Raw genomic sequence first — 26,219 nt, 5'->3', positions numbered from 1 at the left:
TCCAAATTTTCAGTTAGGGACAGGGGCAAAATCGTCATTTGCTATTTAAAACATTAAAATTTTTAAATTTTACCGTTTCCCCCCTCCAGGTTTTAAAAACTAATAACTAACCCATCCTCAAAATTTGAAAAGTTTAGATTGCACCCTTGGGGTTTGCTTCCTTCTCCAGCCACCATCGACGGCCGACGCATTCGACCAATCTCCCATCTCCGACTACAAAGGACGACGAAGGACGACGCTTCGACGACGACTACAAACGACGACGCTTCGACGAGGGACGCTTCGACGACGACGACGCTTCGTCTGTTCTTCCAGATCTCCGTCTCCGTCTCTTCGTTTGTTCTTCCAGATCGACGCCCCCCATCTCCGTCTCCGTCTGTTCTTCCAGATCTCCCATCTCCGTCTGTTCTTCCATATCGATGCCCCCCATCTCCGTCTCTTCGTCGCATCATGCGACGAAGGGATCTCCGTCTCTTCGTCGCACCGTGCGATGAGGAGAGAAAGATCTCTTCGTCGCACTACCGCCGTCTCACCAGGAGAAGGAGGAGGCCGGTGACGACGTCGGAGAAGACGTCCGGAGTTGAAGTTGGAGAATGGGGGTGAAATGCTAGTTTTGAAAGTTATGGGGGGCGGCTGTATTTTGAAAAATATGGAAACCCTAGGTTTGGGGTGAAAATGTTAGTTTTTAAAGTTGAGGGGTATTTTGTCATCTGTCGTGGGGTGAAAATGTTAGTTTCTAAAATCTAAGGGGGGTGAATGGTAAAACTCTCACATTAATTTTGAGAAATTAAATTGAGGGGTATTTTTGTCATTTCATCTAACAAGGGTAAAATAGACATTTTACCCTTATGCAAACAGAAATCATCCATTTTAACAGCTCACGGGTGGGAAAACTGGATTTTCATCTGCCGTGGGTGCCAATTTGAGAATGCATCAAAAGTTGGGTGGGAAATAGTCCTTCTCCCTTAATTTATTCACATTTGGCCTCTATAGTACAATTCTAGGGCTCACCTCTTTACCTGACTTTTACTTACTAGTACAAGGGGTCCTTTGGTCATTGGCCAATGCTATTCTATTCGCAGTTTCATTAAAATTATAATTATATATATTTTTATATATAATATAATATAGTAATATATATTTAATTTTAGATATATAAATTATATATAAAAAATATATAGATATATCATTACCTTGAAAAAGCATTTGTTTTAATATATAAAAAAGTTAGGGGATATTAATTAAAATCGATAAAAAAATTTTTACGTAAATCTTTTTAGACAAACGTATAACGGTTTCATTTTTATAGGCAAATTTACTTTTAATTTCAAAAATATCCTCTCTCAGCTTATTACGTCACTCTCAATGATTTATGTCACACTCGACCGCTTAAAATTTTTTTAACAGATTTGATAATTTTTTATTCGAACTATCACTAATTCACATTCTAAAAATTAAAAATATACTAAAAAATTGATAAATTTTCGTTTAGATTTCAAATACAGATAGTAACGAAAAAATAATATAGATGAGGAGAATGATAAGTGCGAACCAATGTTGTATCACAATTCGTATAGGGTGTGTACAAGGTGCATAAGGTGCGTGCAGAGTGCGTACAAGATGCGTGCAGGGTGTGTACAAGGTGCGTGTAAGGTGCGTGAAGGATGTGGGTTGCGTAAAACTCATTTTAAAGAATATATTTATAAATAATAAATATAAATATATATATATATATATATTATATTATATTATATATATGGGGTGCGTGCAGGTCGCACCCCTATGTGTTAGATTTTAAAATAAGTTTTACGCATCCTGCACCCCTGCACCATTTACGCATTCTATGCACCCTACGCACCTTCGCATCCTGTACACACCTTATGCACCCTTTACGTTCTATACGCACTATGATACAGTATCGATTTGCACTTATCATTCTCCTTATCTATACTATTTTTTCGTTACTATCTGTATTTAAAACCTAAACAAAAATTTTTAAATTTTTAAATATGTTTTTAATCTTTATAACGTGAATTAGTGATAGTTCAAATAAGAAATTATCAAATCTGTTAAGAAAATTTTACGTAGCCGAGCATGACGTAATAAGCCAAGAGAGGGTATTTTTAGAATTAAAAGTAAATTTGTCTATACAGGTAAAACCGTTGTACGTTTGCCTAAAAAAGTTTACGCAGAAAATTTTTTACCAATTTTAATTAATATTCCAAAAAATTATTTTAATAATTTATTTTTTATTATTAATATTATTTTATTAAATTGTAAGGTTAATTTTTTTATTATTAATGAAGATGTGATAGATAAAGTAAAAAGTAATCTGATTATTATCTCTACTTTAAATATTAAAATATTATCAAAATAGTTTTAATTTATTATAATTATATTCTTATTTATTAATTTTTTACGATAAAAATATTTTAAAATAATTATATCTAAAGATATTTAAATAAAATAATATATTAGCATTTTTTTATTTTCTTTAACAGAACACAATAATTATTTATACGTATAAAATTTTATTAAACATAGTAATAATTTATATATAATAATATATGAAGACACATCGTCTTTGTCTCGACCAAAAAAGCAAGAGAGAGGCCGAAGAGGAGAAGAACAAATTTTAGGGGGTATTTATCACTATTTCAAACTTTAGATTGAAAAAAATTGTGAGATTTTTAAATTTAGTGAGAAAAATATAATAAAATTTACATTTTTTATTAAATGATGATTATACCTTTAATTTTAATTGAGATTTTTAATAAAAATTTGTTTATAAATAAATATTTAAGTTTTTAAAAGCTAAAAAATAGAAGTTTAAGATTTTATTATACCTTAAATGAACATAAATCTTTTGATATTTTAATAATAAAATATTATCCAAACTACACGCAACCTTAGGGGGCGTTTGGTTGAAGTTTTTTAAGATTACCTTGGTAATCTATCTTTTATTCTCTTATTTAGTTTATCAGTAATAAAAGATTACAGTAATCTTCTATTACCAATGCTGACGTGGTAGGTAATATAGGTGTTACTATCTTCACCTTAAGTATTTAAAGATTACTGAGGTAATCTTGAGTTTATTATAATTATATTATTATTTATTAATTTTTTGAGATAAAAATAAATTTATTTTTAATTAATATGACAAATAATATAAAAAATATTTAAAAATAATTATATTCAAGGGTATTTAAGTAAAATAATTCACTAGTAATATTTTATTACCTTTAACCAAATACAATAATTACTTATATCTATCAAATTTTATCAAACATAGTAATCATTTATACCTAATAATCTTTTAAGTAATCTATCTTTAAGATAATCTTTCTATTTTGATAATAAAATATTACCCAAATCAAACACCCCCTTAAAGTTTTTACATCCATGAAGAGCATAAATAAATAAATTTGTAGTAGTAAAAGGTTAATATAGGTAATAAAATGAAAAAGTTTGTGTGGCCGCTTCAGTTGTAGCAACAGGCGAGCGAATATAGAAAGCGTTCTATTCTATTAATAAAATAAAGGAAATTCCGAGTGGGCTATTTGGTCTAATACAGAGCCGACAATAATACTGTTGCAGTTGTTCTAGCCAATGAATAATCGACAACGCATTTGACGAAACCACCCGGTTTTGTAAAACCACTATTCTCGACATCAAACCCACATTTGTTTCCCCAATGCGATTCCAAGCCTTTTCTATATATACCCTCACTCTTACCGTTTCTTTATCTCCGCATCAAAATTTCTCTTCTTTTTCTTCTTTCTTCATCTGTGTATGAGCAGCTTCAAGCATGTTTCTATCTTTTGCTTAATGAAGCAAAAGAATAATGCAAAAGAAAGAAGATAACACAGAAACAAATATACATCTCAGTTTTTTTGTCTCTTCTTCTATTTTTACTATATTTCGCTGAAGTGAATCTTGTTTGTATCTTCATCATCCTCGTCTTCATGGGGAGGGGCAGGGTTCAGCTCAAGAGAATAGAAAACAAGATCAATAGACAAGTGACATTTTCGAAGCGGAGGTCAGGGTTATTGAAGAAGGCACATGAGATCTCCGTGCTTTGTGATGCTGAAGTAGCGTTGATAGTCTTCTCCACCAGAGGCAAACTCTTCGAATACTCTACTGATTCATGGTACCATCTAATCACTCCCTTTCATATCAATTTTTAATTTTTCCGTTTACGTCTCCTTGTCTGTTATCAATTCCATTCGATTCAAATGCGTAAAACTGAGCTGTTAGAAAGTTGAGTTCATGTTTGGTTGGCGAGAAAAATGAACAGCTTTTTCCACTGTTTGATGCTATTAGGATTTTGAGTATTGTTTATCTTCCAAACAGGGAACAACCACAGTTACGTGATTGTTAAATTATTTTTATTTGCAATTAGATTTTTTAATTGGCTAAAATATTAGTTTAAAAAGAATTTATAATCTTACTGAAAAGCCCAAACTTAATGAAGGGCTTTTTTCACTGTGCACTTTTGTTTTTCTCTAATTAATTAGATTTCCACTTGAACTTATATGTATAAAATTCTACTAAATAATATTTACTTGGATACAATTTGTGATTAGGGCTGAATTCAACTCTAGCCAAGAACTTGAGCTTGTCAAGATTGCTCCAAAGAATCTTGAGTTTATCGAGATTGCTCCACGTAATCTTGAGTTTAACTTATTTCAAAAAAATCAAATTTGAATTCAAATTTGAAGTTAGTTTTGAACTTGATTCGTTAATAAAATAACGTTGTTTTAATATATGTTAATTAAAATAATATCGTTTTATATTTAATTTTTTAGGTTTGTGAATTTAACAAATAAAACATCTCTAAATTGAGTTTGAATTAAAAAATATTAAATTTTCAAACTTATTTAAACTAAATTTAAGTTTGAAGTCGAATAAACTTAGCTCAAAACCAACCATATTATTTATACCCTCATAAACAAATGAGCATAGAAATTAATCATAGCCACACAAATCTGGAAAGTATTAATCCATGACTGCTATAATTGGAGGCCTTGAGAATTTATCTAGTTGGACTCCATTAATCAAATTGATTTAGGCTATTTCTTCTTCTTCTAGCACCGCCAATTAATTTGAAAAAGCTGAAGGACTATTTCCCACCAAAGTTTAGATGTGGTCTCGAAATTATATTTACGAAATTTAAAAAATTTGAAGTCTCACACATGATGTAATTATTATTAAAATTCTTTATTAGAGGTAGAAGTAAATCGTCATTTTACTAATAATAGTAAAAAAATATAGAAAATTCATTATATTTTCTCTTCTAACTTTTAAAAACTAATAATTTCACCCTTATTTGAAGTTTTTTAACTTTAAAAAGTCATATTCTCCCCCCAAATATTTTCTTTACCTCTCTGGCCATCATCTTTGACACTGACGACCTCCCCTCTTCACCCTAAACTATTGGTTGACGCACATAAATAAATCTAAAATGGATTTCTTTGTCGGAGACGAAGAGATCTGGAATCTCTTCCTCAAAGATGAAGAGATCCAGAGCCCAAATCTCTTTGTCCCAAATTTCTTCGTCAATGAAGAGATTTGGAATCTCTTTATTGACGAAGAGGCTCCATTGTCATCTTTTCTAGATCACTAGAGAAATTGTTCAGAGAGAAAGAAAAAAATTCTATAGTTTGGGAGAAAAAATGTGACTTTTTAAAATTAAAAAACTTTAGAAGGGGTGAAATGTTAGTTTTTTAAAACTTAAGAGAGAAAAATATAATAAAATTTATATTATTTTAATATTATTAGTGAAATAATGATTTTAGTCTGGTTTCTAATAAAAATTTTTAACTGCAATCTATCAATGGGTGAGATTTCAGGTTTTTCAAACTCTATGGGGTGTGATTTTGAGATTACACCTAAACTTGAGTGGGAAATAGTCGTTTGGCCATTTGAAAATTAAGACTACGAATTTCTTGACTCTCTTAAAAAACCTTCCCTGCATACCCTCCTTTTGTATTTATTTCCTCAAATTTTGCATAATAATTCTATTAATTATGATATTATATATAATTCTTGATTAGGGATTGGTCAGTTTCATCTCTTTACCCTTTTTCCTGGCATGTTCAAGTCTTATAAAATGTGAAATTCCTCTTCATATATGTGAAATTCTTGATTTTAATATCCTTAATAACATTTTCAATTATATGCTTTATTGGAAAATACTAAAATCATCTAATAAATCATTACAAGTAGTATTTTATTTGTCCAAATAAATAAAAATGCTTCAATCTCGCTATAGAATTTTCAAAGTTACTATTTTTACTAAATAATTCTGACCAAGTTAGTATTGTAACTACCAAATTGCAGTATAATACACTTGTCACACTACAATTGAGGTTTGAAAATAAGAGATGTTTTTATATTATTAATAGAAAATATGTTAAGTATATTGAAGTGTTTGATGTTCATGTAATTAAAAGGTGGATTAATGGCCCTACTAATTCCTGCATAAATAAATTATTTATGTATGAAAAGTCTTTCCACTATCTACAGACTCAATATGAATCAAACATAATTTCTCGCACTGAACTTTTACTGTTTAACTATATACAGAAGATATACATACCCCCTTGATTTTGATCCACCATTAATAGTTACTTTACTTCATCATGGATGCTCATGCTCATAATCAAACTCTGCAGGATATGATCTTCTGCCCGGTTTTTATTCTCTTCTGTATTTTTTTCTTTTCAAGTTTCAACTAATTTTAAACTCTTAAACTCTTTGATGTTCAATCGATTTCTGAGTTTTCTGCCTGCACTGTACCCACAAATTATTCACTGCAGATTTATTAAAGAACGTACCATGTCTAATCTTCCTTTATTTCACTTAATTTCTTGTCACTTCTTCGCTTACGGAGATGGGATAATTCTTATCAAAGACATGATCGTTTTGGAGACAGATTCATGTAGAATTTGCATATTGATATTGTATGATTTGTTGATTTTGGTATTACATACAGTGTTATCAGTATTAATTAATTAATTGCATATTCTCTCTCTCTCTCTCTCTCTTTCCCTGCTTTTTCATTTTATAGCATAGATTTTTAAATTCTACTCCGGTGAGATTATTTTTACACCCAAATTTCATACTCTTTGTACCCACCTTTTCTTTTTTGTTAAAAATGTTTTTCATAATTTTCTATGAAGCAATATATCATTTAAGACCAGGTAACAAAATCAGTAATTTAAGATCATGGTGTTGGAACTTAAATTTGTTTTTAAAATTTTGAATCATTGATACGGTGTAATCCAATGGTTTAAGTTTACTTAAAATTTGTCAACATTAAGTTCTTTTTCTATGTCATTGTCAATTGTTGGTAAATTCAATTAGAAGTTTGTATTGTAATACTCTAATTTTTAACAAAATATGTTGTTTCTCTCTGTACCTATCTCTTCTAAATAATTATCTATTTATCTAGTCATAATATATAATTTTTTTAATAAATTTTTTTAACTAAAAGAGAAAGGCCATTTCGTCGTAGAATATTTGTTGGAATAAAATAATGAAATATAAATAGATGAAGAGAATTCATAATAAAGATAGTATCTCAGGAATTTATCACATAATTTGTAGGCAAAGAAAATAAACTAAGAACAAGATATAGAGAAAAAAATATAGCTTCAATTCACCATTAAATCTATCAATAAGACACATATATATATACAAACAAATAAGAAAAAAATGTCACTTTATGATTTAGTGGCTATTAACTACACCCACTAACAATACCATTAAATTAAAGATTAAAATAAATTCAACCAACTAATAATACCCATTAAGTTAAAGGCTAGGATAAATTTAATTCACTAATAATATCCATTAAACTAAATATTATGACACATTTAACTAACCCAAGCCACAAATAAAAAGTTAAACTTTGCTTCAATTTTTAACATCCCCCCTAGATGCAAAGTCAACAACTCTAAGTGATGATTGAAATTTTACAAATTTGCAGTAACCAAGTCTCTTAGTAAAGCCATCAGCCATTTGATCATTTGTTGAACAATACTTCATTACAATCAACCCTTTTACCACAACATCTTGAATAAAGTGATGACAAAGCTCGATGTGTTTTGTTCTTCTATGAAACAATGGGTTCTTAGTCGTTGAGATTGTTGCTTTGTTATCACAAAAAATCTTTGTAGGCTTTGCTTGAGTTTGGTGTAAATCTTCCATAATCCTCTGCATTCAAATTGCTTGACAAGTAGCTGAGGTTGCAGCAATATACTCAGCTTCTGAAGACGATAATGTTATGCTTGCTTGCTTCTTTGAACTCTATGACACAACTTCTGAGCCAAAATTGAAAATAAAGCCACTTGTACTCTTTCTGTCATCTACAAAACCTGTCAAATTGCTATCAGTGAAACCAAATAGTTTAAAATTAGGAACTGGTTTGTACCAAATTCCAAAAGTGCTTGTAGCCTGAATGTAGCAAAGAATTCGCTTTGTTGCCCAAGGTGATGTAAGGAGGGGTTATGCATAAACCTTAAGACTAAATTGACTGGGAACATGATATCTGAACAGATATGAGTTAAATACATCAACCCTCCAACCAAACTTCTGAAATACTTCTCATTGGCCCTTAAGGTTCCATCATCCATTGTCAAATTCTCATTTATATTCATGGGAGTAGAAGACATCTTACAATTCTGCATATTAAACTTCTAAAACATATTTTTCTTATGAAACAAAAATACCATAATCAGTTTGGCAAATTTGCAACTCAAGAAAATAATACAACAACCCCAAGTCTAACATTTCAAATTCAATATACATGCTCTTCTTGAATTCCCTAATAAGAATTTTAGAAGAACTAGAGTAAATAATGTCATCCATATAAACACAAACAATAAGAATATCATCTCCTTTTTCCTTCACATACAAAGTGGTTTCACTGCTACTTCGATAAAAACCATTATCGTTCAAATAAGAATCATGCCTAGCATACCATGTGCGTAGTGCTTGCTTAAGTCCATAAAAGGCCTTCTTGAGCTTGTACACCTTATCTTCTTTGCCTTCAACAATAAAACCTTGTGGTTGCTCATCATAAACATTTTTAGCCAAGTAACCATTCAAAAAGGCAGATTTCACATCAAATTGAAATACATTCCACTTCATATGAGTTGTCAATGCTAATATCAATTTTACAGTCTCAAATCTAGCAACAAGAGAGAAGGTTTCAAAGAAATTTTTACCATACTTTTGCACATATCCTTTAGCCACCAGTCTTGTCTTATGTTTTTGTACACTTCCATCTACATGATACTTTACTTTGTAGATCCACTACACACCAATTGCTTTTTTCCCCTTTGGCATATCAACTAGCTCTTAAGTGTTATTTTTCTCAATGGAAGCCATTTCCTCCTTCATAGCTATCTCCCAATCATCCTTTTCACATGCTTCATCAAAACTCATGGGTTCTGTCACTAAAAGAGCAAATGTATTAGAGTCATAAACATTTTCCCAAGGTTTTACCTTTCTTGGAAAAACCCCAAACATGCTTCTAGTAGTCATTCTTAATGATTAAGGAGTTGGAGAAGCTTGCGGCAACAACCTTGGAGAATTAGGTGTAAGAGAATCTTTTTGTGTCATTTTCTTCTGTTCGTCTTGTAAGCCTTTTGACTCATTTTCTTCACATGAAAGGTGCTAGATTTTTTCTGCATTCCACTCTCAAAAACTATTCTTATAAAAAATAACATCTTTTCGAATGATTAGCTTTTTAGTAATAAGATTATACAACCTATATCCTTTTGTCTCATCACTATACCTAACAAAAATTCACTTCTCACTCTTCTTATCTATCTTCGTTTGATCATTAGTAGCTAGCATGACATAAGTAATACACTCAAAAATCTTCAAAGCACTTATACTAGGTTTGCGGTTCCACCACTCTTCATAAGGGGTTATATTACGCATTGTTTCTGTTGGTGAGATGTTGAGAAGATAAATTGATGTAGCAATTGTTTTAGCCCAAAAATCATTCGAAAGTTTTTTCTTATTTAACATACTCCTTGCCATCTCTATTACCATTTGATTCTTCCTTTCGATGACTTTATTTTATTCTGGTGTTCTTCTCATAGTTATTTGCCTATTGATCCTATTTTGCTTGTAGAATGATATAAACTCATCAGATAAAAATTCTCTTCCTTTATCGGTTCAAAGAATTTTTAATTGATGATCAGATTCTTTTTCTGCAAAGGCCTCGAATTCCTGAAACTTCTCTAACACTTCTGATTTCTGAACAAGGAAAAACACCCAAACTCATTTGAGTAAAATCATCAATAAATAACAAAAAATCGACTCTTGTTTAAGGATGAGGTGTTCATTGGCCCACAAATATCTGCATGCACTAATTCTAAAGGTTCTTTCACTGTCCATGCTTTCCTAATCGAAAATAATTGTCTATACTGCTTTCCATAAACACAACCTTCACAGACATCATAAGTAAAAGAAATAGAAGACAACCTATGAACCATATTTGTTTGACTTAATATCTTCAACTAGCGTTGGATTCGAGCCGAACTGAGCTTGAGCTCGACTCGATTTGTATATAGCAGAGCTCGAGCTCGTCAAGCTCGTGGAAGCCAAGCTTGAACTTGATTCGAATTCGGTTCAACTCATTTCGAGCTCAAGTTTTTAACTATTTCATTATTAAAACGACGTCATTTTAATATATATTAGTCGAAACGACGTTGTTTTATATCAAAATTTTTAATTAAAAAATTTGACAAGTAGCTCGAGCTCGAGCAGGGCTAACTCGTTTCGGGCTCGTTCGAGTTGAGCTCGAACTAGAACTCGAACGGGCTCGGTTTGAATCCAGCCTTAGCTTCAACCTATTAAAGTGCAAATGCCTATATCTCAAATGTCATAACCATGAGTAATTTTTAATATTAACAAGTGCGTAATCATCCAAATATGAAATTTCAAGAGGGAACATTGAATTTTAACAAGAGAAGCATCAGATTTTTAGCTTTTGATTTCACATGCACCATTGTAAAACAAAACTAAATATCCATTTTGTACCAACTACCCCACTCTAAATAAATTATGTGCCAAGCTAAGAATGTAGTAAATATCATGAATCAACCTTTCAATACCTGACTTGGTTTTCATTGCTACTGTTCCTTTGCCTTCAATTTGCATTTGTTTGTCATTTCCGAGGCGAACTTGCTACTTCACTGATTCATCAATGTTTTGAAAAAGACTTTTAATCCCTATCATGTGGTTACTACATCCATTATCTAGAAACCAAATATCATGGTTAATCTCCTTTGGATTCATAAGTCAAAAACATTCTTTTTCTTCAACAAAATTTGCTTGTTGTTTTGCCTTTCTCCAACAATTCACCTCTATGTGCCCCATCTTCTTGCAAAAATAGCATTGCTTACCCTTATAACTTGGCCTTTGATTGCCTTTGTCACCATTTTCAGTTTCTTGGCGACTTGAATATAATCTTCCTCGACCTTTACCATGACCTTGACAACCACCTTTACTTTTTTCTCTGTCTTTGCCAGCAAAATCAGTATCATTGTATTTTTTATCCTTGCTAGGAATCTCTATCTTCGTCTAAAGTGCTTGCTCCATGCTCTTCTCTTTAGACCTATTCATCCTCTCTTCATGTACTAAGAGTGAACCCATCAACTTATTAAGAGAATAAGTAGAAAGATTTTTTGACTCCTTAATAACAGCAACAACATGATTAAATTTAAAAGGTAAACTTTGCAAATTTTTTCTACTATTGTTTGATCTTTAATCTGTCCCCCATAAGTTTTCATTTGATTCACAATGACAGAAACTCTACCAATATAATCTTGAACTGACTCACTACCTTTCATACACAGATTCTCAAATTCTCTACAAAGAATTTAGAGTTTCACAACAGTTACCTTATTATCTCCATGGAACTCTTTGTGCAGATGGTCAAAACTTCATTTGCTTTTGTCGCATTAGCAATACGAGGGAAAATTGAGTCTGTCACTACTTGCTGCAATATGAGCAATGTCTTTGCATTCTTCTTTCCTCATTCTCTCATCTCTACCTCCCTTTTAGGTCTGCTAGGTTCTGTACTCTTATTTTCTACAAGATCCCACAACTCTTGGGCAATAAAAAAAGTCATCATCTTTATGCTCCAAAAAGCATAATTTTCTCCATTGAAGATGGGCACCAATGTTTGAGAAACATTCAGAGTATTCACACCGTTAGACATGATAAATGCAAGCCTTTTTACTTGCTTCAGCAATAATCTTAATCACACAATACGCCCACTCTAATTGGAACCTAGCTCTGATATCACAAGTGTTGGAATAAAGTAATGAGATATGGGCAGATGAAGAGAATTCAAAACAAGGATAGTATCTCAGGAATTTTATCACACAATTTGTAGGCAAAGGAAATGAACAAGAACAAGATACAAAGAAAAAAATGCAACTTCAATTCACCATTAAATCTATCAACAAGACACATATATATAGGCAAACAAATGAGAAAAAAATGTCACTTTATGAATTAGTGGCTATTAACAACACCTACTAACAATACCATTAAATTAAATATTAAAATAAATTCAATCCATTAACAACACCCATTAAACTAAATACTAGGATAAATTTAATCTACTAATAATACCCATTAAACTAAATATTAGGACATATTTAACTAACCTAAGCCACAAATAAAAGTTAAACTTTGCATTAGTTTTTAACAATATTTGCATATGTTATAGTTTTGCATGAAAAAGAAAATTAATTGTTTTAGGGGATTTCAATGAAAATTATATATATTTTTGTATTACAAATTATGATCAAATATATTTTTTTAAAGTTTTTTTTAAATGCAACAAAAAACAGATTCGCGGAAAACTAAAAAAGAAAAAATTGTTTTCTTAGTTTTTTACGTTTAATATTTCTACGGGGAGTATAAATTTTTTTGCTGCTATTATTTTATTTATTTATTTGTTTACTTTCTGAATTCACTGGTTGGTGAATTCAGAAAAACTAATTTTGATTTCAGAAAGAATTAAGTGTTTATAATGCATTATCCAATAGACTCAAAATCATGGAAGCATATCGAACTTAGTCATGTTTTATTGTATGTAGAATTTAATGATCAATGCTTGGTATGTTTAAGATGATTGGTATCATCTCATACAGTGCTGTTTATTTTTAAAAAAAAAAAAAGTACTGTTGAAAATGGGTTGCAAATGTGAGAATATGAACGCCCTTGTGTATGCCCTTTAGTCCTTGCTACCCTCTTTTTTGGTTAGGGTGAGCTTAGCTTGTTCTGTTCCTTCTCGGGACCCCTTTTTTGGTTTATTTCAACCTTTATTGATCAAATATATATATATATATATATATATATATATATATATATATATGAACGCACCCTGATGGAAAGTATGGGTATATAAAGGCCCTATATACTTTGAATTCAGCCAGGCTTAATGCTCTGATTGAAGTAAATAACACTCAACTCCCAACTCTTGCACTCTTAACTTTATTCTGACCTGATTTTGATGCTATCTGGACTCTGATGCGTGGTGTGTGTATGCTGGTGCAAATGATGATTTTCCTTTGATGTTTTTCCTTGCACGATGCTGTATTCTGCTAGGTTTTTTTTTTTATGGTTGTGCTATAAATACACATGTATTCAGTGAACCAAAAGGTGAGTGCTCATATATACCATGCATTTCATGATTGGTTGACTGTAAGAACGTTCATTATGCGGAGGATTCTTTCTTGTCTGTATATTGTCCCACAAATATTTGTTTTAAGCTCTTGATTAGGTATACCATTGTTTGTAGCAGATCATCATTTCGGATTCTATCATCATAGATTTGAAATCATCATGACATCAATACATATCCCCTCTCATTTGTTTTGGAGAAATGATAAATGCCAGGAGTTTGAATTTGAGTGCTGCACTAACTTATGGAAGTAGAACCAGAGTTTTAATTTAAATTGTAACTGCAGGGCTCAAGAATTCTATAATACTTTTCCGTCTTTTAGCAATTTAAAAAGCATTACAAATGATGAAGACACAAAAATATAGGAGACCTAAAACAACTTCACCATTGTTAATTAATTCTCTCTAGATAATCAGAAACTTCTTATTCTAGGATTTTAAATTTAATTGCTTTAAATATTTTTCTGATGCAAATCAGTATTATAGAAGTACTAAGGGTTAGCAAAACTAGTTAAATATTAGAAATTTGAAGTTAAAGTTGGAGTTCGAATATTTGTCACGCTTGTAAAATCTTGAAAAAATTACTTACCTAAAAAAATAATAATAATAAGTCTTAAAGAAGATTTGACTCATGGTAACATGAGGAAAACAAAACCAGCACTTTGATAGAAAGAATAAGGTCATTTAATATAGGGGGCCTTTTTTATTAAGCTTTTGTATACAGAGTCCTGAAGCATTGGGCAGTGCATGCATTATTTCCAGGTCATTTTTTAATCTGCAGTCTGTACTTGAAATACTATCTTTTTCTTTGGTATCAGCATGGAAAAGATCCTTGAAAGGTATGAAAGGTATTCCTACTCCGATAGGCAGCTTCAACCAAATGATATTAACAGTGTAAGCTATCTATCAGCTGATCCAATCTTAGATTCATGAATTTGCCAATATGCTTTCTCCTTCTTGTTTGAGGATTTCCATTTGTGCATATTCCAAATCTTCTGACTAACACAACAAACCAACTTTTGCTTTTATATATTCATTTGTGTCTTTACACGAATTTTAGAACATTATTTTATGATATTATGTTAACACTATTGTTACATGCAGCCGGGAAGCTTGGCTCTTGAGCATGCAAAGCTGAAAGCAAGGTTGGAGATTCTTCAAAGAAATCAAAGGTATGGACATGAACGCCCGCAAAGTTTCTAATAAAACAAGTAACCAACAAAAAACAGCAAGAAAAGTATACATTTATTGATGTTTGCAGTAATTTTATGGGACAAGAGCTGGACTCCCTGAGTCTCAAAGAGCTTCAAAGTTTGGAGCACCAGCTTGATTCTGCTCTTAAGCACATACGCTCAAGAAAGGTAGAATCACCTAGACTTAAAAAGTTTTTACACATCATTTTCCAACCCCAAATAAAAAAATCCCTAATTGAAATTGAAATTTATTTTTTGTACAGAATCAACTCATGGTTGAATCCATCTCGGATTTTCAGAAGAAGGTAAGATCTAACTTCCTTGGAGGACCACAATGCTCATGGATTGCCTAACTGATCTTTTCTTTTGTAGCACAAATTACTCCAGGAGCAAAATAACTTACTCTTAAAGAAGGTAATACGTTTCAATAGATTCCCTAATTTGAACCCGTTTTGTTTTCAAATTGTATAGTTTTTTTTTTTTTCACCATCACTAGGCGAAGAAGATGGAGAAGAATTTGGCCGAACAAGCGCAGTGGGAGGAGCAAAATGATGTCCCGAACTCACACTCTGAACTTCCAATGGAGCCATTTAACAACAGGTTAGCACTGAGTTTTACAAAACTCAGAGTCGGAAATTTCTTTAACATGTAATTTTAGAAAATATATTAATCGATTTGATGGAAATGCATACAGCGGCTCATACCAAGTGGGAGAGGGCAATGGAGGAGAAGATGATGACAATCCACCATATCGAGTGGACGGAGTGCTGCTCCCATGGATGCTTCCTAAATGAATGAAAGAAAAATAAGCAAAGACTTGATAGTATATGGGAGCTTTTTAAAATAGACACATAGATATGGATATGAAAGGGTTGATATGTGGGTAATACATAAAAACTGTCTGTCTATCTGTCACTGTTACTACAGTATCTATACCTTCCCATATTTTATAATAATATATATATATATATATATTTATGTATCTAAAATAAATATACATAGTTTTATTGATATGTATAATCAATATTATTTTGTATAATAAAACTATACGTATTTATTTTGAGTATATAAATAGATGTATATTTAATATGTGTCATCATATGATTAAAAAATTTTGAGTTAAAGAGAAAATAACCGTTAATCACATGATGACACACAAATATATATTCAAAATAAATACATATAGTATTACTCTATTTTGTAACATTTGTGTCCTCAGCTCAAGAATTGTGAGTCAACTGTATTCATCACTAAGTAAATGGGACAATTTATACAATTATACAATGAGTAATATTATGTATATTTATTTTGGATATATAAATATATACACTTTTATATATATTATTATATGATTGAATATTATTTTATTTTAATTTAAATTTATTTAATTATATAATGATATATATATAGGTCAATATGGATAGAGCTAACAAAACTAGTATATCACATATGATATCTACAAGTATCTGTTCATAATACGGGGGTAGACTATAGATTTTTTAACTTGTATTTGTAAAATTTTTATTTTTGCAGGCAATCCTAAAATATATTTTTAAAAAAATTGAAATTTGTTAAGGAAATCTTATCTTTATCAATTTAGGTGCACTAATTGTTTTTTCCTTTTCATTTTTTATTTTAAAAAAATTATACTATCCCATCTTTAATCCCCGTTCATCTTTATTTCAAAGAAAACTCACCATTTTTTCTCTCTTCTTCAATCTCCAGCTCATCTTTCTCCAAAAATTAAATTGATTTAAAATTATGTTAATTTCACACCACAACTCTTTAATACTAATTTAAATATATTTTTGCATTTCATTAAAAACCAATACATTTTTTTGATTTACAAATTTAAAAATAATTAAACCTCAATTATACGAGTAACTCATAAGTCTACTCGTATCAATAAGATTCGATATGAGCTTTTATATTTCTTACCTATATAATCTGATATGTTTTAACCTACACTCGTTTTACTCATTCTTGCATTGACCTGTTCGCACCTGATTTAGACCTGGCCACGGTTCATGAACCGCCGGTTTCGGTTCGAAACCGCCGGTTCACGGTTCGAAAACACAAGGACCCTGAACCGAAACCGTAACAGGACGGTTCGTCCACGGTTCGGAACCGCCGGTTCCGGTTCATGGCCCCGGTTCGGAACCGACGGTTTCGGTTTGGAACCGACGGTTTCTGTTTGAAACCGATATTGAACAGTCAATTCTAATACATGATCTCGATTTAATTTTTAAATTATTAATTACAATAATTGAAAATTAAAAGAAAGACTTGGACTTAATTACAATAAATAAAATTAATTATATAAATAAATTATATGATTAATTATAAAAGATAATAAAAAAATAATAAATAAAATTAATTATAGAAATAAATTCTATAATTAATTATGAATTGTATAAAAAAAATTGAAATTGAAATTAATAAAAAATTAAGAAAGAATTTAATTAAATTTAAGAAAATTTGATTGAATTGAAAGATTGAGAGAGTATTAAGAGTTTAAAAAATGAGAATGAGAGTTTGAAGGATTGAGTGAGAGAGTGGAGAGATTGAAATTTGAGAGAATGAAATTTGAAGGGGTATATATAGGAAAAAAACTTTTTAAAAAAAAAATTAAAAAGAGGGGGGTGAATTGAGATTCAGAGAAATTGCAGGGGATCTCTGAAAATTGCAGGGGACCAACCCTGCAATTTTCCCTTCAAGCCAACGGTTCCCTGCGCAGGGAACCGTTGGCTTTTTTAAAAAAATTCAAAAAAATTCAAAAAAAAAATAAAAAAAATTCAAATTTTTTTCGGTTCAACATAGTAAACCGCCGGTTCATAAACCGGTGTGAACCGGCGGTTTCACGGTTCCCATTTATGTGAACCGGAACCGAACCGTAGAACCACGGTTTTGGTTCCGGTTCATTCCGGTTTCGGGCCTGCCGGTTCCGGTTCCGGTTTTAGGCGGGCCGGTTTCGGTCCGGTTCACGGGCCAAACCGGCCCGTGGCCAGGTCTAACCTGATTGATTTTGCCCATTTGGTAGGTCTAAATGTCGATATACCAATTGGAAGGATGAAAAGCAAAATCAGAGGCCATGTGGAGAGCAAATTAATTGTCACAAAGCAATAACAAAGAGAAGTAGAGAGGAATATCGAGTTTACACAAAAGATAATAGAACCATTAAACATCAACAATAACATAAGCAAAAACATGATACTCAGACTTTACATTGAGAGAGACAACAACATACTTCTTGGCAAACCAACAAAGTTGTGACCAAGAAAAACACAATCATTGGCGATAGATTGTTGTGTGGAAACATTTACAACCTAGTCAACATTAAAATAAGCCATGAAATGAAGGTAAGAATCACGATGAAAGTTGAGACCATGAAACATGTGCCCTTAACATTACCTAAGAAAGCACTTGATAACAAACTTGTCTCAATGAGGAGCAAATAGTCACTTAGCAATCTGGTTTACAACAAATGTAATATCAGATATAATAAGAGTAAAATAATGAAGACTACCAACTATATTGTTGTAGAGTGTGTCATCAGGAAATAGTTCATCATCGATGAATTGTGACATCTTGGAGCCAATAAAAGGCATGACGCAAAGAGCACAAGTGACAAGCTACAATTGTCATGGTAAATTTTTCATTGTAACACCTTTCACTAAATAGTTATCCCCTAGGGAGAATGTGTATTGAAACAGAGTGTGTCACTATTTGGACTTAACATAAAACATACATACACCCAATTTTCACTTATGTGGAATAAAATAGAACTTTAAACTTCACTACTTCATAACCATCACTAAACCAATAAACACTACTCATAACCGAAACATGCAAAAATGTCTATAATAAAAAACTTTAAAATAGTTCAAAATTTTTATGTGGAAAAAACTATAATAATAACAATAAATCAATCTATCATAAAAGTCCTTCTATGAACCCACATCATTGACTTGCATCTTTACAACCATTACTTATCTATTACTTATGAAACACATAAAGAAAAAATGAGTTTTAAACAGTCAATAAGTATGTAGCCACCTAAACACCTTTATTTAACTTCACTTTTCTTAACCTTTCTTTGTCTTTTAGCTTTACATGTCTTATTGTATATCCTTCTCATCTAATATATAACATTGTTCCTAACTATGATGTCATGAGATGCAATATAAACCGAAAACATTTTAAAATTGTGAAATTATTTCTCAAAATTGTATCTATTTATGTCAATCAGAATAAGTTGAAGCAAGGATGTGATACCTTGTCTTTCTAAGTTAAAATAATTTATGCAACACAGTCATTCACCCTACTACGGGCATATGCATGAAGGAACTCATAGGATAAGTACACAATGCTAACAACTTAGTTGAGATCTCAAGTTTGTATGCATGGATTATCAAGAAGAGAGTGGCGTTCAGAATGTTGAGATCTCATAAGTGGATCAATAATTAAAATTACATTGGATTTCACTAGAATATCTCCATGTAGAGTTTGATTTCAAACCCCCGTGCAAATCCACAACGCTAGCAACTTAGTTGAGGCTTCCCCACCCCCTCAACTTGGGGTACATTGTTGAATTTCAAACTCATTTAGTTTCTTTTCCTTGAATTGGGAAGTGGTTTTGCATCATTACTTTTGCCAAACTGACCGACGACTTTCCGACCACAATGGCGTTTCGTGATAAAAAATCCAACCCACCAATCTTGCCATCTAATTTGATATTCTTTCCATGGAAAACATTATGTCAAATGATTTTCTTTGAAATCTCTCAGTGAGAAATGAATTAATTATAGAGTAAGAAACGTGGCTCCCATCAAGTAATCATCCTTGGAATTTGGCCAAACTGATTATTTTTTATTCAAACAAAAGCGTTCTGGCTTGGGGTTATTTGACTAGCAAGATTCTTAAGCATCGTTTATTAATTTAAAATGATGTAATTAACTATCTAATCCTAGGTTTCTGTGCTTCAACTTTATTTAGAATTTGAAAAATATTAATTAATTCATATTGACAATTCTCAAACTGGACAACTTTTGCCAAGAAACACAAACAGATTCATGGGAAGCATGTTCAACATAAGTCCCCACAGGATTTAAACTTCATGTGTGAATATATATATATATATATATATATATATATATATATATATATATATATATATATAGAGAGAGAGAGAGAGAGAGAGTTGAGTCTGTATCAAAATTTGAGATAAAAGACAATGGGTCTTTCACATAGGACATCTCCTAGATTATCCCTCAATAGGTCTACAGGTCGTGTTCGTGTTGTTTCGCCTTCACTTCAACGCAAAAGAGCTTCGAATTCTATCGAAACTGATCAGAAAGTTGAATTCTTAGGCAACGGGGAGGAGATTGACTATGGCGGCAGCTATGAAGAAAAAAATGGTTGGACTGGAAATAAGGTTATGGTGGTGGTTGATTCAAGTCTTGATGCTAAAGGAGCTCTTGAATGGGCACTATCACATACCATTCAAAACCAGGATACCATTCTTCTTCTTTATGTTAATAATGTCAAATCCTCCAAACAAGGTGAGCTTGTAACTTTGAGTTCTTTCCAGTTTCTTCTCTTAAAGTTGAATTTTCAGGAAGATTCACGATTGATTAGAGATTTAAATACTTTGTAATTTTGCTGCAGGAAAAGAATCTCCTGGAAAGATTAATTTAAGAGCTTATGAAAAACTTTATTCCATGAAAAATACTTGCCAAATGAAGAGGCCTGGGGTAAGTCAGTTTCATTTAAATTGAACTGTAGTCAATAATTTCCGTTGGAGCATGCATGAACCCAGATAGATAATTAAAAAAGATTGAAACTTGACACAGAATTCTAATCTGAAACTTGATTCTGCGCAGGTGGAAGTTGAGTTGATAGTGCTTGAAGGAAAAGAAAAGGGTCCAATAATTGTGGAAGAAGCAAAGAAACAGAAGGTGTCATTGTTGGTTCTGGGACAAAGAAAGAAATGGAGGGTGTGGAGATTGATAAAGAAATGGGCAAGCAAGAGTGCCATGGGAGGAATTGTGGATTACTGTATCCAAAATGCTTCATGCATGACGATTGCGGTGAGGAGGAAGAGCAACAAGCTTGGAGGATATTTGATTACCACTAAACGCCACAAAAATTTTTGGCTTTTGGCCTAGTATGATCTCACAGAAATTGACTAACTCATTTGGCTGTTCTTCCATGCATCAAAAGGTGCAATTCTGGATTAGTGAGATAAAAATTGACCATAAAGTTAGGCTATTTGATCCTAATGGTGCACCTAGATTGTTGTTGAAATCATGTTCAGCTTATATGAATCAATTTCATACTCACAATCCTGTATCATGGTTATAAAATTAAAGAGATAGTGGGTTTTTTTTTTTTATTCTCTAAAAATAAGAATTGACCAAAGATGCATTGAATCCACGTGCAATTTTGAGTTCATGGAAGAGGAGGGTTCAAAGCATGTCATTTTGTAACTTGACATACCTTGTACCAAAATATTTCTGTGTGCTCACCACAAGATAAACTTAAAAGAAGTCAATTTTAGGCATATAGAAGAGGCTTAAATTCCAAATCAAAGGATTGACTTTTCTTAATTCTAATGCACAAAACAGAAAAACTGCATTTAGGTATATGCCTTACATATTTTAATGCTCATTTTCTCATAGATTAAATTTCAAGATAAAAGAGAGAGCCTAAGGAATAGACACTGATAATAAAACCATAAAAAGTCATTTGCTGCTCAAATTTTCAATTACTTTATATATTGAACTCAATAATCTTATAAATTGTTTTACAAATAAATCAATTAATTCTTTCAACTGTACAAGCAGTGTACATGGAAACCTTTGGTCTCCTCAATGCAATTTAGGGAGGAAGCAACAACAATAAATGAACATTTTCTTTCACTCTAAACCGTTTATAAACTTTCAGATCAACGATGAATGATCAATTGTGAATTACACTAGTTTACAGTTTTCGAGTTCAGGATTCACTTTAATACCTTCTGATGTGGCTCGAAGATATACCCACGTGTATATGCAATTCGATGAAGCTTATCATACCCTGCAAGCACTCCAGCCCCTGCTACACCAAGAAGCATATTTGCAGTAACCCCTCGGAACAGTGCTCTGAAACCCTCAACTCGAATGATTTCACGTAATGCATGCATGGTATTGCGATACTTCATTGGTTGTCCAGAAGTAAGCATCATTCTCCTTCGCAGAGTGTCAAAGGGATAGGCACAGACTCCTGAGACACTAGTGATGCTCCAACCCAACAGAAAACTAACAAAAAAATTACCCTACAAACAAGGGAAAAGTTAGCATGTTTGCAATCGTGTGAATCAGATAGAAAATTTGATTTTGAATAAGATTATAATTCCAATGAAAAGACAATGAGAACTGGTAAAGAGTCCTCAAATTGGAAGTTCAAAATCATTTGGCCATTATACTAGCTAGTATGAAATATTTACAAGCATATGTCCAAACATTAATGTGCTTAACTTAAACTATTTCCGGTAAAGGCTATACACAAATTCATAGTTTCAAGTTCCAAATAAAGGAATGGAAAGTTACCTCGAAAGGCCCCACCAAAATGATAGGCTTCAGTGTGTCATAGAGCCCAAAGTACATGCCTCGATACAAGGTAATTCCAATAATTGAAACCCCAAATCCTCGATACAAGCCTACTATGCCATCAGTAGATAAGGTTTTACCATATACATCTAGTAGCCCTTTAAATTGACGTTGTCCATCAATAGGGCACACTCTTGCATCAGTGCCTAATCGAGTACGTGCATAATCCAAATGGTATAAGAGCGTCGAAGTCATGGCTCCAGCAGCACTCCCTGAAGCCACATTTCCGGCAAACCACTTCAGGTAACCATCCTTCTCTTTTGAGCGGTCAAAAAGGTTTTTGAAGTAACCTTTGAATGCAAAGTTGAGAGCCTATTGACAATCAAGGATCTATTAAGTGACAAAATTTAGGAAGAACAAAATATGTATACATGAGATGCAATAAATCAAATGCTGAACTGAAAATTAAAGTTCTCTTTGACCAATAAATCACGTTAACAAGAGTTGTGTGATCAATCATAACTCTATATCTTCATAACCCAGAACTTTCAGACTGTGCTTGAAGCATCACATGATCGACAGGAAGAAGGAAATTAGTACAATACCAACAATATTTCTGTCAATACAAAATCGATGTAGCATACAAACAGCAGCCCAAAAGAGATGATAGCCCATATTTAAACGTGGCACAGCAATTTAACATATAACAGCCAGATATTCTTTCACAAGTGTGTAACTTTATTTAGCAGGTCTCAAGCTTGGATAAAGTGGAATGGCATCAGTAAACAAAAGCATTTTGTATAGCAACTCACAAAAAAGTTACATTCTGACACAAAACTTCAAACTGCTACCATCTTTTTCACGTGCAAATATAAAACAAATTGATGTATATCTGACATATGTGTTTATTTGGTGAAAATCAAGAACTTGCTTTGCTGATGGCATACAACACCACGCAGTTGCAACAATAAAAGGATCAGCAATTTCCCATCAACTAATGGGTGAAATAATCAATGGATGTCATTAAGAAAATAAAAATTAACTGAACACTGAATTGAATCACATCATCTTGAATGGACACTTTCTGCCCATACAATTTAATACCACCAGCTATAACTTTTGGTACATAATGCCACTTCATAAACTTTTAGGAGAAACAATCAGATTAAGTAGTTTGACAAATGCTAAAGAGAAAAGAAGATTTGTGACCAAGATTATGCTCCTAGGTTGAGCTTCAATAGAATCACTGTTCATGTTAGCAACATATATTTAAAAGTTAAACCCAAAGACAAATTCTCATAAGAAGGACAGAACATCCAGAAGTTTGGCTGGTGAAGAGTAGAAAATACATGCTCTTATAGAAATAAAGACCATCCAGCAAACAATTTACTCATCTAGTTCTCATCACCCATCTCCAAGAAAAAGGGAACAAATTTTCAAATCAAATGTAAGAATACATTATACATGGGACATGATAAACTGTTTTTGAGAAAAATAAGACCAAACAAAGGAAGATATAAAAGAAGAATCATTTACCTGAGTAGGGAAGTATCGTATGACATTGGCCTGGTTACCTCTCCAAAAAGACCAAAATCCTTCCTCTCTCAAGACCCTCTTAAAGCAATCACCAACCCCCATATAAGGTCTCTTGAGTTGTCCTCTCTTGATCATCTCTCCTTGGTTTTGCAACAAAAGCTTCACTCTCTCAATTGGTGCTGCTGCACTCTTTGCCATTATTGCTGCCAACCCTCCCATTACAAAATCTGCAGAAAATCTCTCAGGTGTTTTAGCTACTTCCATTCGCTCTCTATACCCTCTGTAGTCCTAGCAACTGTTAAAATAAAAAGAAACCAACCAATCAAATGCAAAATTTTATAAAGATCAAAAATAAAAATTTCAAGCATCAATAGACCATGGTCAAATGTAGAAACAAAAGCAGAGATAAGGTAATTAATTCAGTGCAAGCAAACAAGCTAACCAAAGTTCACGTAACCATTTACAATTTTAACTTGTCTAAATTTAGCAAAGGTTTTGCTCTGACAGAGCATATCCATATTTAGCTTGAAACAGAAACTCCTAATCATATTAATGTGAATTAATCAGACATTGCATCACTAACAAATTATAGCCATAATGAATGGCTTTACATACATATCAAATGCCATTAAAACTGCAATATCAACAAACTGAAGAACTTATCCAACCTGGTTAAATAATTGCTTAGGCATAAATCATCAGTCAGCCTAAAATTTTCAATTCATATAGACTTCAAAATTATAAGTATTTTCTTTTATAACTTAAAATATCCTCGAAACCATCTTAGCAATTTTTGTTCTAAACTTCAGCTCTTGTCTAACCTTATAACATTGGGGAAGCAAGAAATTCATGGCCTTTTCTCAATGTCTTAACATACAGCTTCTCAAGATATTGGGCAAAATACACATTGCCGGTGTATTTGCTTTCATTTTATCCTTTCGAAACAAATCAAACAAAATATTATTATAATAATTTACCATCCTTTCGGAAACCAAAAAAATTTAAAAAAAAAGAACTAAATATGACAGCATTAAGCTCAGTGAAGCATATTCTATCATATTTCAATGTCATAAACGAAAGAAAAACCCATGAATCAAATCGTTCATTCATCTGTAAAACTCAAACAACAAAATTGGCACTGAAATCAAAAGTCCGTGAGATATAAAATCTACCATACAAACAGATTAAAAAAGAAGATAATTGAGCGAATATATTGGAATAACGTATGTTTAAAAAGTTGAGAGGTGAAATTAACCTGGTCGTGGGATTAAGAGCAGTGAACTTCTGGATTTATGTAGCAAGTATGCGATAGGAGAGAGAAGCGAAGGAGATACCTGAAGATTCTTTGGGTTGGCAACTTGGCAATTTGAAAGGCAGAGTACTATCCCGGAAATCCTTACCCTTTAACGTTTAGACTAGGTGAAATAGTTAATTTAATAAAAAAATTTTAAAAGATAAACTTTTATTATGTCTTTTTTTTTTTAATTTAAACATTTTATAACTTTTTAAATTTTTTTTAAATTAAAAAAGTGACAATTTTTTCTTTAAGATTTTCCCTCCTTCTCTCTAATGATCAATTTCTTTTTTATCGTTGGCTGGCCTCCTCTTCTTTTTTTCTCTCAATCAATCACTTCTTTCTTCCATCTTTCATTAGAGACGGAGACTATTATCCTTATCTAAAATAAAAACGAAGGTTTTTGTCTAAGTCGGAGACAAAGACCTTTATTTAAGACAGAGACAAAGATTTTTATTTTTATCTAAGATAGAGATGACGGTCTTTATCTCTGAAAAAGGTAAAATAAGAGTAATGAGAGATGACCAACTAAGAGAAAAAAATGAGTTGTCGAAGGAGAAAAAAACTTAGAAGAAAAATAGTTACTTTTCAAATTTTGAAAAGAAAATTTAAAGGAAAAATTATGAGTTTTCAAATTAAAGAGGAAAAATGTGATAAAAGTTTAGTATTTTAGATTTTTTGTTAAATGATGATTTTACTTTTAACTTTAACTGAGATTTTTAATAAAAATTTACTCATTAGTAAATATTTAGATTTTTGAAAATTAGAAGATAAAACTTGAGATTTTATTATACCTTGAGTGACAACAAATCTTTTAGCATTATGAAACTTTTAATATAAAGTTATAAAATTAGTATTTACAATAGCTTACTGTAATTTTTGCAAATC

At 31.8% G+C, this 26,219-nt stretch overlaps 3 protein-coding genes across 6 annotated transcripts; 2 read left to right on the top strand and 1 right to left on the bottom strand.

Annotated features, from left to right (window-relative positions):
- The first annotated feature begins 3,726 nt into the window (after window positions 1-3,726).
- Window positions 3,727-15,712, top strand: LOC123210468 (truncated transcription factor CAULIFLOWER A-like). The gene is made up of 8 exons (XM_044628844.1): window positions 3,727-4,150; window positions 14,538-14,613; window positions 14,824-14,891; window positions 14,981-15,080; window positions 15,176-15,217; window positions 15,285-15,326; window positions 15,409-15,512; window positions 15,607-15,712. The coding sequence occupies exons 1-8, from the start codon at window positions 3,966-3,968 to the stop codon at window positions 15,704-15,706; spliced, it is 717 nt and encodes a 238-aa protein (XP_044484779.1). The 5' UTR covers window positions 3,727-3,965; the 3' UTR covers window positions 15,707-15,712.
- Window positions 15,713-20,131: 4,419 nt separating this feature from the next.
- On the top strand, window positions 20,132-21,193 carry LOC123212443. Its single transcript, XM_044631583.1, has 3 exons — window positions 20,132-20,473; window positions 20,580-20,665; window positions 20,795-21,193. Exons 1-3 carry the CDS (start codon window positions 20,146-20,148, stop codon window positions 21,077-21,079), a joined length of 699 nt encoding a protein of 232 aa, XP_044487518.1. The 5' UTR covers window positions 20,132-20,145; the 3' UTR covers window positions 21,080-21,193.
- A 469-nt stretch (window positions 21,194-21,662) lies between these two features.
- LOC123210277 (ADP,ATP carrier protein ER-ANT1) lies at window positions 21,663-25,456 on the bottom strand. 4 transcript variants are annotated; one of them, XM_044628541.1, is made up of 4 exons: window positions 25,372-25,456; window positions 24,038-24,332; window positions 22,502-22,873; window positions 21,663-22,227 (listed from the first exon to the last, which is right to left on the bottom strand). In XM_044628541.1, the coding sequence occupies exons 2-4, from the start codon at window positions 24,299-24,301 to the stop codon at window positions 21,916-21,918; spliced, it is 948 nt and encodes a 315-aa protein (XP_044484476.1). In that variant the 5' UTR covers window positions 24,302-24,332; window positions 25,372-25,456; the 3' UTR covers window positions 21,663-21,915. The 4 variants fall into 4 exon arrangements, with proteins under 4 accessions (XP_044484476.1, XP_044484474.1, XP_044484477.1 ...); XM_044628539.1 differs by having other exon boundaries at window positions 25,293-25,445; XM_044628542.1 differs by having other exon boundaries at window positions 24,038-24,264; window positions 25,293-25,431.
- Between the last annotated feature and the right edge of the window lie 763 nt (window positions 25,457-26,219).

This window comes from Mangifera indica, chromosome 3 (assembly GCF_011075055.1).
Source record: "Mangifera indica cultivar Alphonso chromosome 3, CATAS_Mindica_2.1, whole genome shotgun sequence".
Lineage (NCBI taxonomy): Eukaryota > Viridiplantae > Streptophyta > Magnoliopsida > Sapindales > Anacardiaceae > Mangifera > Mangifera indica.
This window is presented reverse-complemented; position numbering and strand designations above follow the sequence as displayed.